Source organism: Ictalurus punctatus, chromosome 2 (genome assembly GCF_001660625.3).
Source record: "Ictalurus punctatus breed USDA103 chromosome 2, Coco_2.0, whole genome shotgun sequence".
NCBI classification, from domain to species: Eukaryota; Metazoa; Chordata; class Actinopteri; order Siluriformes; family Ictaluridae; genus Ictalurus; species Ictalurus punctatus.
In genome coordinates this window covers 15,492,229-15,507,146 of record NC_030417.2, presented here as the reverse complement: position 1 = coordinate 15,507,146, position 14,918 = coordinate 15,492,229, and the positions used below count along the sequence as shown (strand labels likewise).

Sequence of the window (14,918 nt, the reverse complement as noted above, 5' to 3'; positions counted from 1 at the left end):
TTGTCATATTGCCCAACACTAATCATCACACCCCTAGAGTGAACTGTCCGTCAGATTTGATGAGGGAAGTCTCAGCTGTCTGTGTGATAAATGACTGTAACACTGTGTGTGTGTGTGTGTGTGTATGCGCATCCTCTCCCATGCCTCAAGCATTCTAACCACACCCTCTACACTCCAGAGACTAAATATGGCCATGGTGAATGATGAATTTTCATGCGTTACGACTTGGCGGGTTGTTACTCTGCATCCTGGGAGAGAACATAAAATCACCACGCGCATTTTCACTTTCCGTCTCTCTCTCTCTCTCTCTCACTCACTCTCTCTCTCTCTTTCTCTCTCAACCTCTCTCACTCAGTCTGTCTGTCTCATTTTCTGATTCCTTAGCTCTGCCATGCTCTCTTCATACCGTACAAACATGCTCAAACATCGAGCTTTATTCAAGCCTCAGATTTTGAGCACAAGCTGACCGTAGCCTGGGAACAATCTTATTTACATTGGCCTGAAAATATGACCCCCAAATACATAAAAAATACTAAGCAAACCAGATTACAACTAGATCCCAAATAAAACCATACCGTTGTAATTATAGCTTTTTTTACATTGCAGTGACTGTCATCAAATAACCTGAAATTGGTCATTAATACCATTTTATACCACAGCACAATGCATGTGTGTGTATGCTAGCATGTATAACGAGTTTCAGCAGGATGACTTCGTCTGTTAGCTTAGCACTTAGCCACGTACCATTAGGGAACAACGTTGCTGGGCGACATGCGGCGTGGAACCTCAGAGGTCCTGTCTGCGACCTTGGTAAAGGAGAAATGAGACAACAAGAGAACCGAAGAGGAGGAAGAGAGAGAGAACTCTTTCAGAATATTTAGTTCTGTCATAATTTCAAAATACTTGAGCATAGTAATGTGTTAAGAAGTTATTCTATTTGAATACAAACAATATGTGCAAAGATTTCTTGAATAAAATTTTTAGCCAGTGTGTTTTGGGACTACAGTGGTGTGATTTCTGTTCACTTTGTATCACCTACATGCTTCTGCAAAACAGACAATAATCCAGGAACCAACCTGAACCATGAAACTCCTCTCAAACTTCTCATATCAGATATATACTACCCAATCAGATGTACAGCACATCAATATATTTTATACAATCTGTAAATATGTGAGACTATGTTTGTGCTCTCTCTCTCTCTCTCTCTCTCTCTCTCTTTCTCTCTCCCTCCCCTTCAGCCCGACGATCTGATGAGTTTGGTGGCTGTCATGTTGTACGACTTGCAGGATCGTAAGTTCCTCCCACGTGAAAGACCGGCCAATCAGGACAAGCAGGAGGAGGTGGCTCAGGTCAGGGAAGTGGAAAACTGTCTGCTCAGGTAAAGACAAGTAACATAACAGATGTAAGTTATGAGTGAAAAGTTCAAGATGGTCACCCTGCTGAAAAAATGAAAACTGTAATGGTCCCTGTGGACCTCTACTGGTAATCTGTTGCCTTGTTTTGGTGGCATGCTATGCCTACTGGATACTGTTAGGACCAATAATAGTAATGGTTTTAATGGTTAGCTGAGGGTTTGTAATGGTATCTGTAGTGGAAACCACTGGGATTTTTTCAAGCAGGACATGTGGAGCTTTAAAACACTGCTCTGTCATTTATGTGCAAAGTGCAAAACATGACAGTATGTGGTGATGACAGTAACTTTACGGTTTTGACAGTAATTTTGTGATGATGATAGTAACTTTGCAGTGATGACAGAAATTCTGTGGTGATGACAGTAACTTTGTGGTGTTGATAGTAACATTGCGGTGCTGACCATAACATTGTGGTGATGACAGTAACTTTACGTGATGACAGAAAATTTGCGGTGATGACATTAACTTTACGGTGATGACAGTAACTTTGCAGTGATGACAGAAAATTTGTGGTAATGACAGAAAATTTGTGGTGATGACGGAAACTTTGCGGTGATAACAGAAATTTTTGCAGTGATGACAGAAATTTTGCAGTGATGACAGTAACTTTGCAGTGATGACTGTAACTTTGTGGTGTTTACAGTAATTTTGCAGTGATGACAGAAACTTTGCATTGATGACAGTAACTTTACGGTGATGACAGAAACATTGTGGTGTTGATAGTAATTTTGTGGTGATTACAGTAACTTTGCGGTGATTACATTAACTTAGGGGTGATGACAGTAACTTTGCAGTGATTACAGTAACTTTACGGTGATGACAGTAACTTTGTGGTGATGACAGAAACTTTGCAGTGATGACAAAGTTTACAGTGATGTCAGTAACTTTTCGGTGATAATAATTGTGTGGTGATGACAGAAACTTTGCTGTGATGACAGAAACTTTGGGGTGATGACAGTAACTTTGGGGTGATGACAGTAACTTTGTGGTGTTAATAGTAATTTTGTGGTGATAACAATAACTTTGTGGTGATTACAGTAACTTCGCGGTGATGACAGAAATTCTGCAGTGATGACAGTAACTTTGCGACGATGACCATAGCTTTGCGATGATGGCCGTTACTTTGGGGTGGTGACAGTAACTTTGCGTTGATGACAGAATCTTTGTGTTGTTTATAGTTACTTTACGGTGATGACAGTAACGTTGAGGTGATGACTGTAACTTCATGATGTTGATAGTAATTTTACAGTGATAACAATAACTTTGGGATGATGACAGTAACTTTAGGTTGGTGACAGAAACTTTGCGTTGATGACAGAATCTTTGTGTTGTTTATAGTTACTTTACGGTGATGACAGTAACGTTGAGGTGATGACTGTAACTTCATGATGTTGATTGTAATTTTGCGGTGATGACAGTAACTTTGGGGCAATTACATTACCTTAGCTGTGATGACAGAAATTTTGCTGTGATGACAGTGACTGTGGTGATGACAATAATTTGGCAGTGGTTACAGAAAATTTGTGGTTATGACAGAAACTTTATGGTGTTTACAGTAATTTTGTGGTGATGTCAGTAACTACGATGATGACAGTAACTTTGCAGTGATTACAGAAACTTTGTGTTGATGACAGAAACTTTGCGGTGATGACAGAAATTTTTGCAGTGATGACAGTAACTTTGAGGTGATGACAATAACTTTGCGGTGATGACTGTAACTTTGTGGTGATGACAGTAACTTTGCGGTGATTACAGTAACTTTGCGTTGATGACAGAAATTTTGCGTTGATGACAGAAACTTTGTGGTGATTACAGTAACTTATGGTTGATTACAGTAACTTTGGGGTGATGACAGAAGCATTGTGGTGTTGATAGTAATTTTGTGGTGATGACAGTTACTTTGCAGTGATTATAGTAACTTAGGAGTGATGACAGTAACTTTGCGGTGATGACAGAATCTTTGCAGTGATGACAAAGTTTCCAGTGATGACAGTAACTTTGCGTTGATGACAGAAACTTTGTGGTGATGACAGTAACTTTGTGGTGATGACAGTAACTTTGCAGTGAAGACAGTAACTTTGTGGTCATTACAGTAACTTTGCATTGATTACAGTAACTTAGGCGTGATGACAGTAACTTTGGGGTGATGACAGTAACTTTGCGGTGATGACAGAAACTTTGCGGTGATGACAGAAACATTGTGGTGTTGATAGTAATTTTGTGATGATTACAGGAACTTTGCGGTGATTACAGTAACATTGCATTGATGACAGAAACTTTGCGTTGATGACAGTAACTTTACGGTAAGGACAGTAAGTCTGTGGTGATGTCAGTAAATTTGTGGTGATGACAGAAACTTTGCGTTGATGACAGAAAATTTGCGATGATTGCAGTAACTTTGCGGTGATGACAGTAACTTTGTGGTGATGACAGAAACTTTGCGGTGATGACAGAAATATTGTGGTGTTTATAGTAATTTTGTGATGATGACAATGACTTTGTGTTGATTACAGTAACTTCAGGGTGATGACAGTAACTTTGGGGTGATGACAGTAAGTTTGCGTTGATGACAGAAACTTTGCGTTGATGGCAGTAACTTTGCTGTGATTACAGTAACTTTACGGTGATGACAGTAAGTTTGTGACGATGACAGTAACTTTGCGGTGATGACTGTAACTTTGTGGTAATGACAATAATTTGGCAGTGATTACAGAAAATTTTTGGTGATGACAGTAACTTTGCTGTGATGTCAGTGACTACGGTGATGACAGTAACTTCGCAGTGATTACAGAAACTTTGTGGTGATGACAGAAATTTTGCAGTGATGACAGTAACTTTGAGGTGTTGATAGTAACTTTGCGGTGATGACTGAGTTTGCGGTGATGACAGAAACTTTGCATTGATGTCTGTCACTTTGCGATGATGACAGAAATGTTGCAGTGATGACACTAAATTTGCGGTGATTACAGTAACTTAGGGGTGATGACAGTAACATTGGTGATGACAGTAACTTTGTGGTGATGAGAGGATCTTTGGGGTGATGACAGTAACTTTGGTGATGACAGTAACTTTGTGGTGATGAGAGTATCTTTGTGGTGATGACAGAAACTATGCAGTGATGACAGAAACTTTTCGTTGATGACAGTAACTTTACGGTGATGACAGTAAGTTTACGGTGATGACAGTAAGTTTACGGTGATGACAGTAACTTAGTGGTGATGACACTAAATTTGCTGTGATGACAGTAACTTTACGGTGATGACAGTAACATTGCGTTGATGACAGAAACTTTGCGTTGATGACAGTAACTTTGCGGTGATGACTGTAACTTTGCGGTGATTACAGTAACTTAGGGGTCATGACAGTAACTTTGCATTGATGACAGAAACTTTGGGGTGATGACAGTAACTTTGCGGTGATTACAGTAACTTTGTGTTGATGACAGTAAGTTAATGGTGATGACAGTAACTTTGCCGTGATTACAGTAACTTAGGGGTGATGACAGTAACTTTGTGGTGATGACAGAATCTTAGCCGTGATGACATTGTGGTGTTGATAGTAATTTTGTGGTGATTACAGTAACTTTACTGTGATGACAGTAACTTTATGGTGATGACAGAAAGTTTGCATTGATGACAGTAACTTTGTGTTGATGTTTGTAACTTTGTGGTGATGACAGTAGCTTTGTGGTGATGACAGTAACTTTGTGGTGATGACAGTAACTTTGTGGTGATGACAGTAGCTTTGCGATTATTACCGTAACTTTGCGTTGATGTCTGTAACTTTGCGGTGATGACAATAAATTTGCTGTGATGACAGAATCTTAGCCGTGAGGACAGAAACATTGTGGTGTTGATAGTAATTATGTGGTGATTACAGTAACTTTGCATTGATGACAGTAACCTTACTGTGATGACAGTAACTTTACGGTGATGACAGTAACTTTGTGGTGATGACAGAAACTTTGCATTGATGACAGAAAATATGCGGTTATGACAGAAACTTTGCGTTGATGACAGTAACTTTACAGTGATGACAGAAACTTTGCGTTGATGACAGTAATTTTATGGTGATTACAGTATCTTTGCGTTCATTACAGAAACTATGCGGTGATGACAGAAACTTTGCGTTGATGACAGTAACTTTACGGTGATGACAGTAAGTTTACGGTGATGACAGTAACTTAGTGGCGATGACACTAAATTTGCGGTGATGACAGTAACTTTACGGTGATGACAGTAACTGCGTTGACGACAGAAACTTTGCGTTCATGACAGAAACTTTGGGGTGATGACAGTAACTTTGCGGTCATTACAGTATCTTTGCATTCATGACAGAAACAATGCGGTGATGACAGAAACTTTGCGTTGATGACAGTAACTTTGTGTTGATGACAGAAACTTTGGGGTGATGACTAACTTTGTGGTGATGACAGTAACTTTGTGGTGATGACAGTAAATTTACGGTGATGACAGTAACTTTGTGGTGATTACAGTAAATTTGTGGTGATTACAGTAACTTTGTGGTGATGACAGTAAATTTACGGTGATGACAGTAACTTTGTGGTGATTACAGTAAATTTGTGGTGATTACAGTAAATTTGTGGTGATTACAGTAACTGTGGTGATTACAGTAAATTTGTGGTGATTACAGTAACTTTGCGGTGATTACAGTAACTTAGCGGTGATGACAGTAACTTTACGGTGATGACCGTAACTTTACGGTGATAACAATAAATTTATGGTGATGACAATAACTTTGTGGTGATAACAGAAACTTTGCGGTGATGATAGAAACATTGTGGTGTTCATAGTAATTTTGTGGTGATTACAGTAACTTTACAGTGATTGCAGTAACATTACGGTGATGGCAGAAACTTTGCTTTGATGACAGTAACTTTGGGGTGATTACAGTAACTTTAGGGGTGATGACATTACCTTTGTGTTGATGACAGAATCTTTGTGGTGATGACAGTAACTTTGTGGTGAGGACAGTTGCTTTGGGGTGATGACAGTAATGTTGTGGTGATGACAGTAAATTTGTGGTGATGACAATAATTTTGCAGTGATGACAGTAACTTGACAATAACTTTGCATGGACCACCATTGTTGCACTGTATCCGAGGAGAGACGAGTCAACATCGGTGTGCACAAGTAAAGTATACTTGCTTTGCTTTAATTAATGAACTTTATTTAACATGTTACATAAATACTTGGTATGTAATTTAAGCATCTTGGCACTAAGAAATAGTGACAAACACAAAGTCACATATTCTGCTTACCTCATCAAAGCTTTTATTTATAAAAAAGACACTTTAGTAACAGTGCACTTCATTTTTTATTTTTGCACTCTTTCAGACCCCTCTATTTATTGGTGTATGAATAAGAGTTTTTGTTTTTTTTGTATGCAAGGAGAAAATTGTTATAAATGAAACAGTTTGTTCAGTTCAGTGATCATTGTGTCAAAAAGCAGAAGTAAAACAATATATAAATATCGGCTATGCATATCAGTTATGGGGCACATAAACATGCAAATAATCTGTATTGGTTATAAAAAAAATAATATCAGTCAATCTCTAGTTACGACGGTCACTTTGGGGTTGTGACAGAAACTTTGCAGTGATGACAGTAACTTTGCTTCATGTCTGAGATACACCACCCTGTCACTGATTATTTTCCTATAACATCATACCCCAAGAGTTTTCTTCCTTACCTAATGAATGATTTGAGACAGAATGACCTATTCATGTCTCTCGCTTTTAAAGTTTGTTTTTATTGTGTTTCAGGTTTAAGACAAAATTGGCGGCATCTTTAGCACGCTGCAGAATCAAACACGACCTGCTGAGCATTGACTGCATGCTGCCAGAGAGCATCAGACAGAGGCAGGAGAGAGGATCCAACCTGCCCATGTACGCCTGGATTAATACACTGCGCACCAGGTACACACACACACACACACACACACACAAGAGGGAGAGAGAGAATCTGACCTGAGTCACAGTTTGAAATAAATAACATTGCAAAGTCCTTTATGACATGCTGCCTTAAGGTTAACTGGAGGATGTGGAATGTTGTGTGTGTGTGTGTGTGTGTGTGTGTGTGTGTGTGTGTGTGTGTGTGTGTGTGTGTGTGTGTGTGAAATAGTTTATTGTCCTGTTTTGCTGCTGGGATTCCATTAAGGCTGTTCTCCTATGTTTAACCTCCATTCCCCACTGACGCATCTTATTTCATACAGATGTATGTGTGTGTGTGTGTGTGTGTGTGTGTGTGTGTGTGTGTGTCTAGGGGTCGTAGCTCATGCAAGCCCTCAGGCACGCTGACCAAGGGCAGATAAATCGTACTGAACCACAGACAGATGCAATCAGAGCTTGTGGACAACACACACACACACACACACGCACACGGCCGGTAACCACATCCTGAACATTGGGGGGACCAAACCATTTGGTGGCGGTGGGGTTACAAATGTAATGGTCATTTTTAGTTCTCTGTGTAATAAAGTCCCAAATATTTATATATACACTATTTATGTATACAATGCAAGACCTTTATATTTAGGAGCAAAATAACTACAGTGAGGTCAGTGTGTATTACAATACAAAAACAAGTTCGATTAGATGGTTTATTATCTTTCAGATTTACCCACTTTCTACCCCTAGGCAGACCTTTCATCTTATTATGCACAGATACAGCTTATATGGAATAATATGTTCCAAACTTTAGAGCAGGCCAAATATGAATTATAAAACTTCCACTGCGTATATATACTACTAACCTTTTTCCTGTTCCCCTCAGCTTACCCTTTTTTTCTGTTGTCCCAAAGAAAAAATGAATATCATTTGATTGTCTTTTCATTATTCTCATAATGTCTCTGTAAAACGACATGACTGTCTCAGCTAGCCAGACAAAATTACTTACACAAAATTATCTACTCACCCTCAAGTTGTTCCAAATCTATATGCTGTTTTCAGTGAAACACAAATGGAGAATTCTGAAAAATGTTTACACAGCTATACAGAAAAGCAGTCCATATGACACAAAGCTGTCATATGGCCACTTAGTGTATAGTTTTTATGGTGCACCTTTAAAGCTCATGATCAGTATCTTCTTCCATTTTGTTGAATAGAGCTATAATAGAGTGGAAAAGAGAGAAGGGAAATAATGTTATGAAAAGTAACGGTATTTGGGTTTGGAATGACACTAAGCGAAGTAAATAATAACATAATTTTCATTTTTAAGTGAACTATACCTTTAACTTAGAACATTTTGGTTTTGTTGTCCAGAAAAGCATACATCGCAGCACACAGTTGAGTGCAGCAGAGCAGCATAAAAAAAAATCAAATATTGAAGGAATGCACGTGACGTCAGGGTAGCCGGAATTCGCTGCGGTCACACCCATTGAGGGGCAAAAAGACTGAGTGGGAGCATTAGTGTACAGCATGAATTCAGTGAAAACACAGAAAAAAGGCATCTAAAATGGGAAAAAGCTGTTGTGCTAACAGATTCAACAAGAATTCGGAGCTATCTTTTAACGGAGTGCCAAAAAACCATTCAGTCCTTTTTTACTAAGTGGAGCAGTGTAAGTTATTTTGGCATGTGGTATTCAGGTTGTACAATGATGAATAATTTGCTACGTATTTCATTTTAAACACCGCCTATTTCCATTGATGAATAATAGCAGCTCATTCATTCTCTGACTGTGTTTTAGCTTCACAAATATATAACGATAAGTGGAAGCAGTGTTAGCTACAAACTAGGACTAGCTAGGTTACGGGTTACCAGATAAAATTACAGAATAAAATTGAAAATATTTGTACATACAACCAGAATGTTTACTGGTGTTCTTGTCACTTTAATTTTTCCAACAAATCCCACCTTGAAGTAGGACCAAACGTCGAGGCTTTTGTATGCCTTCAGGTTTCAGGTACATATACATGCCGGGAAAACCGATTTCTGGCCACATGCCAATGTCCATGGACAACAGGTTCTTGGGAAAAGTGTAAGAGTCACTGTTGAGTCCAACTGACTTTAATTTAAACTGATAATCGTTAGTTATACTAGTGTTTTCGCAGCTTCCCTTATTAAAACCAGGCATTTTGCTGGATGTTTTGCCACTCAGTTTGGCCGAGGGGGCGTGTTCCAGCGGGAAAGTGATGTCAATGCATACCCTCTATTGCGGGGACAATTTGGCCATATCTGATTAGGGTGTCTTTGGTGGTTGGTAGTTACGGCCCTGCACACACACACAGATTTCTCTCTCCATTTTAAAATTCCTGCTTTGTAATTAATGTTTTTCTTTTTATGAATCACATGTCAAATTGGTGATTGAACAAAAAATTTGTAGTCACATGTGACACACCTTCCCAATCTAGGCCCTTGTTTAACAATCCAAATGAAGTGGTTACTTTTCATGTTCTCATAAAATTGTGCATGCAGATACTATGTATGTTGCAGGTGTCTTAAGAGTATTCATTACAACACATGCAAAGTAAAGAAAGGAAACAGTATGCCATTTTTCTGTGTGCATGCTATTGTTCTTGATGCAGCAAGTTCAGTTCTCTGGAGGCTTCCAGAAGAATAAAGGGAAACATGTTACATTTGCATATTTACTCATTCGGTGTCACACTGATTAAAAGCTTGTTCTGGAAAAATTGTTCAAAATACAATAGGCCTCATTTATCAATCTTTTAATGAAGTTGTGTGTAAATGTCTGCGTAAGTGAAATCGAACTAAACATTTCCACCAGAAAAATCCACTACAAAATTCCATAAAACGTAAAGTTCGAAGAGGGCTAGAAATATGAAAATGACTATTAAACTACGAAGAAAATAATTTCTCAGAGGTGACAGTGGGAGTTATTATCCCTGTGCTATACATCATCAAACACACACTGCCAAAGAGAACGCTCCATACACTCGCTATGTCATCATGTATTTAGGTGCCCACATTCTTATGAAAACTTCCTACAAAACCCTTTTCTCTATGCAGTATGCAGGACGTGTGTGAGGTGTTGAAGGCTGCAGGTTTCTCCCATGTGAAATCCATCACACAGTTGGAAGGACAGACATTCTGTGAGGACCTACACTGCCTCGACCTGCTGGTGTTTCCCACGTGTGCGAAAAGAGAACTACACAAAACGAATCTGCTGAAAGATCGTAGACTGGTAATACAGGTACATAGACCTTTACACTATAAGCATATGACCTTGAGCAATGCACTGATCTCTCTCTGTGCACTAGGGATATATCAGGTGTCGATAATGGCCATGCCCATTTACACGTACTAGTACCCAAAAACAAGTATTCATGATCACTTCAGCACTCTGAGGCATGCACTTCCTTCCCTCACCCCTCAATCACAAATTCATTAACGAATGTTGAAATTTTTGGAAGTTAGGAGAGATGATGGGCAAATAGTAAACGAGTCTTAGCTAACATAAATAGCTAGCTAGCTCATAGCACTACGTATTGGCGTTTTTAGCTAAACATAAATAGCTACATAGTCTATCAGTCCCTTCAGGAATTTGCGAGAGGAGAAATGAATGCAAAATCAAACGAACTCCACAAAATTCAGAGGAACTTGCAATTTTTCAGAATGACAACAGATTTCCCGCAGATTTGGGCCAAGTGTCATCATATGACGTTATCACAACACGCATTCAGTCAAAGCTCTCTTCTATTCATGTGCATCAAACATGAGTACAGGTAAAAGGTCTCATTTACCAACAAACATCACTGCGAAAGTCCATGCAAAACAATGTCAGGCAATTGCAATTTCAACAATTCAAGCAGTTTTCTGCAACAAAAAAAGCACAAAAAAGTTGCATCACTAACTAGCTACCTATTTAGGTTAAACATCAATAGTAGCTAACTAGGTAGCATTAGGTGAAACATGAATGGTGGCTAAAAAGGTAGCTAACTTAGCTACCTATTAATAGCTATTATTTGTAATGTTGTGCTGGGTTTTTTTCGTCCTGTTGTTTTGTCATTGACTCATCATTTATGCTTTTTGGTGCATTTGTAGGATAAGGCGTGCTGCGTTGGTCCATGGGCATTGCGCCCCTTGCTGGTTCCAGATGGAGACGTACTTATGGCTGGATCGTTCTCCGCAGCCACCGTGGCTCATACAGCTGCCATCGTCGCTGCTGCACATACTCATCTTCACACTTTTTCTCACTCCAGTAAACAGGCTCGCAGCAGCATGCGGGTGTTTGTGTGTGTGGGGGAGTGCTCGAGTGCTCAGAGAGATGAAATGCAGGAGGTCCTTGGCAGCATGGGCTGCAGCAGTGAGTGTGTGTGCATGTGTGTGTGTGTGTGTGTGTGTGTGTGTGTGTGTGTGTGTTTCAGATATGAATACATGTTAAGTTACAGACATATTGAAATGGTACATATAATTTATATGTTTGTGTGTGTGTGTGTGTGTGTGTGTGTGTGATTCAGACGTGAAGCTGCTACCCGAGGCTCTCCACACTCTGGATGTGTATGACACATGTCTGCAGAAGGTTCAGCTCATCCTGCTGACTCCGCAGTGTTCGCTCTCTGCAGTCTCAAACCCTGTAGACTACCTTCTGCGGGAGAATGGAGGTACACACACACACACACACACACACACACACACACACACACACACACACACACACATATTCATGCATGCACACGCAGTGTACATGTACAGTCAAGTCCCAAAGTGCACCAACAGGATTCGTTTTTTTTCCATCACCTATCAAACACTGATGCAATGTCTCTAAAGCAAAATCCTAGAATTCTACACTAACTCCTGAGGATTTCCTCACACACATTGATCACTTTCAAAGCCACAGCACAAGGCATTGTGGGTATTGAAAGTACTAAGGTACATCATTTGAACACCCGTGGTGAGGTGGTGGAGCTACTGTTATGGCCCATGGTTGATTAATTTTCTATACCAGCATGTCCCAGCAAGTGTTTTTCTTCCTCATATACTACAGCAACCAGCCAAGCATTTTTATTTATTAAAGAACAACACGTCATAGTTTCTATCCCTTTATAGTTATATCTATAACTATGTTATAGATGAATAACCATGTTGTTCCATGTTGTGGAATGTACATGAAAGAAATTAATTCCTGTTAGCACTTGTGTGAGCAGCTATAAACAGTCGTTACTGCACAAGCCTCTCTTTTTCTTTCTCTTGAAAATAATAAGACGAAAAAATTGCATGTTCCAGAAAAACCACAAAGTATTCCGACTTTCTGATTTCTGAAAACTTAAAGTTACAGCTTTACCACTGACTGTTACAAAGAACTGGCGCTAGAGATTTCTTCCCAAAATGTAAAATAAATATCTCCTTACAGAAAACTTCACTTTATCAAAGATTACACACATTTTTAAACCGTATATGCAGAGCATTGTCACGATTTCCCCTTGCGTAAAGCACTGGAGCACGCAGAGCGCTCTGAAACCCGAAGCAAACTCTAAGCGCGACGGCGCACTTCCAGGTTTGTAAGTGACATTAACTTTGTTTAACTGTTTACACGTGTATTTATGATTTCTTTCCTGTATCCGCCCCTGTATTGTCATTGTTTTTTTCCCCTATGTGTCGTCATTGTTCTCAGCTGTTTTGTTTTATTTCACCCCGATTATGTTCATTATTTAAACCTGTCGTGTGTCTTTATTCAGACGTGAAGTATTACTTGAGTGTTTCTCAAATACCAAGCCGTTGTTCTTTGTTTCTGTGCCATAGTTTTGATCTCGTTCTCGTCCCAGTTCTTTGATTCTGTTTTGCCTCGTTTATGCCCGTTTGTAGATCGCCTGACTCATTGCTTGATTTTGACCATGCTTTTGATTCATGTTTTGGATTTGTTTGCCTGTCTCAACCATTACATGACAAGCATCCACAAACTATATTTAGGTAGTTAGCTCAACAAAACGTTAAAGTCGTACGTTTATTTAAACTATGGCCTGTTAGTCTGTTTTTCCCCCTTATAAATATATATAGGATAAACATTTGCGATACATATTGAGCATGGATTTGTATTTAGTATTAGTATGTCCCCAATTAATTTTAATTTGTTGTAATTATTTATTTATTCCATTTGTATTACCTCAACTGTACAGATGTGGCCATTAAAAATGCGCATCAAAGGAAAAGGGATCCTACCATTTAATGCGGTATCACGCGGAATCACGCGCATGCTGTGGGCACAGGAAATACAGGCCCAGTAGGGGGCAGTCATGTGCTATTTGAATAAACACGGCTTGCTAGTGAATTAGTAGATCTGCTTGGACATATACTGTATACATATACATTATTTTACCAACCAAACGGTGCTGTTTCTTGTACTGAAACTCATGATCTGCTTGTGCTTGGCACGCAGATCTGTGAAACTCTCTCAGAGCCGTTTTGCAACAAGCAGCAGAGCACATTAAACGTCGTCGAGCCTAAAAAAATGGAATGTGTGGTCGATTAGATTTAAAAAATATATATATATTACGTGTGGTTTACATAAAAATATTTCTCATCAATACACACAATAATCCTAATCTAAACAAGTTTCTAATTACAAGAGTGAGCACTGGTCGAGTCCCGTAGTATAGGTAACTATATCAATGTATATGTGGTAGGTGTGGTATGTGTGTTTGTGTAGCGTAATGGTAACATGCCATACCAGAGACTGGGGTTTGTGTCTCAGCTCAGTTTAATGTTTTTAAATAAGTGGGTTTTTTTCACTGTAGAAAGTTCCTCAAGATGACTCTGAATGAATTCCATCTTCTCTAAGGCGAATGGAAACTTTTATTCTTTTCTTAGATTAAAAGTTATTTAAAAACTGGTTTAAAGTGAACAGAGAAGTCCACACACTGAAAAAAAGCTCATCGGTTCCACATGATTGAATTGAGTTATATTGTACTGTACTGTGTGAATTGATCAAAATTAAAACAAATATTCAAACAACATACGTAATAATTTAAACATGTGGCAATGTTTATCAAATGTGTTCTTAAAGAAAGAGCATATTCACAAGGTGATTTACACTTCCTGATTATCACAGATACTCAGAGGTGGGTAGTAACGCGCTACATTTACTTCATTACATTTACTTCAGTAACTTTTTGGAAAAAATAATTACTTTTAATTAGAGATGCATCGATACTAAATTTCTCAGCCGATACCGATGACCGATTATTCAGAGTGATTTTAGCAGTGCAGAGCCTACGGAGATTACAAACTGCAGTTTTGTCATCATTCCACACGAGAGACATCATCTTTACACACAGCACGAAATCAATGTGTTTTCCCGCCCTCTTTTGAGTGACAGGATATAATCGGCCCTGATCATCGGATGTTTTTAAACTATATAACATTTAAACCAATACCAATTATTGTCCGATACATCAGTGCATCTCTACTTTTAATAGATAATTGCCCATACTTATACTCTTATTCAAGTTCATTTTTAATCACAGAAATGTACTTTTTCTTCGCTACATTCTGTGCCGTTCCTCCGTTACTTTTAAATATTAATGAA

At 38.9% G+C, this 14,918-nt stretch overlaps 1 protein-coding gene across 2 annotated transcripts in view; it reads left to right on the top strand.

Moving 5' to 3' along the window:
- The window catches only part of LOC108273900 (putative methyltransferase NSUN7), a 65,597-nt gene that overhangs the window by 34,647 nt on the left and 16,032 nt on the right, over nucleotides 1-14,918 (top strand). Inside the window, exons 4-8 of one of the 2 annotated variants that reach the window (XM_017483578.3) lie at nucleotides 1,242-1,381; nucleotides 7,201-7,353; nucleotides 10,403-10,586; nucleotides 11,438-11,594; nucleotides 11,854-11,997. In XM_017483578.3, the coding sequence (XP_017339067.1) occupies nucleotides 1,242-1,381; nucleotides 7,201-7,353; nucleotides 10,403-10,586; nucleotides 11,438-11,594; nucleotides 11,854-11,997 (778 nt within the window). Of the gene's footprint in view, nucleotides 1-1,241; nucleotides 1,382-7,200; nucleotides 7,354-10,402; nucleotides 10,587-11,437; nucleotides 11,700-11,853; nucleotides 11,998-14,918 lie in introns of both variants that reach the window. The other variant, XM_017483568.3, reaches the window with a different exon arrangement.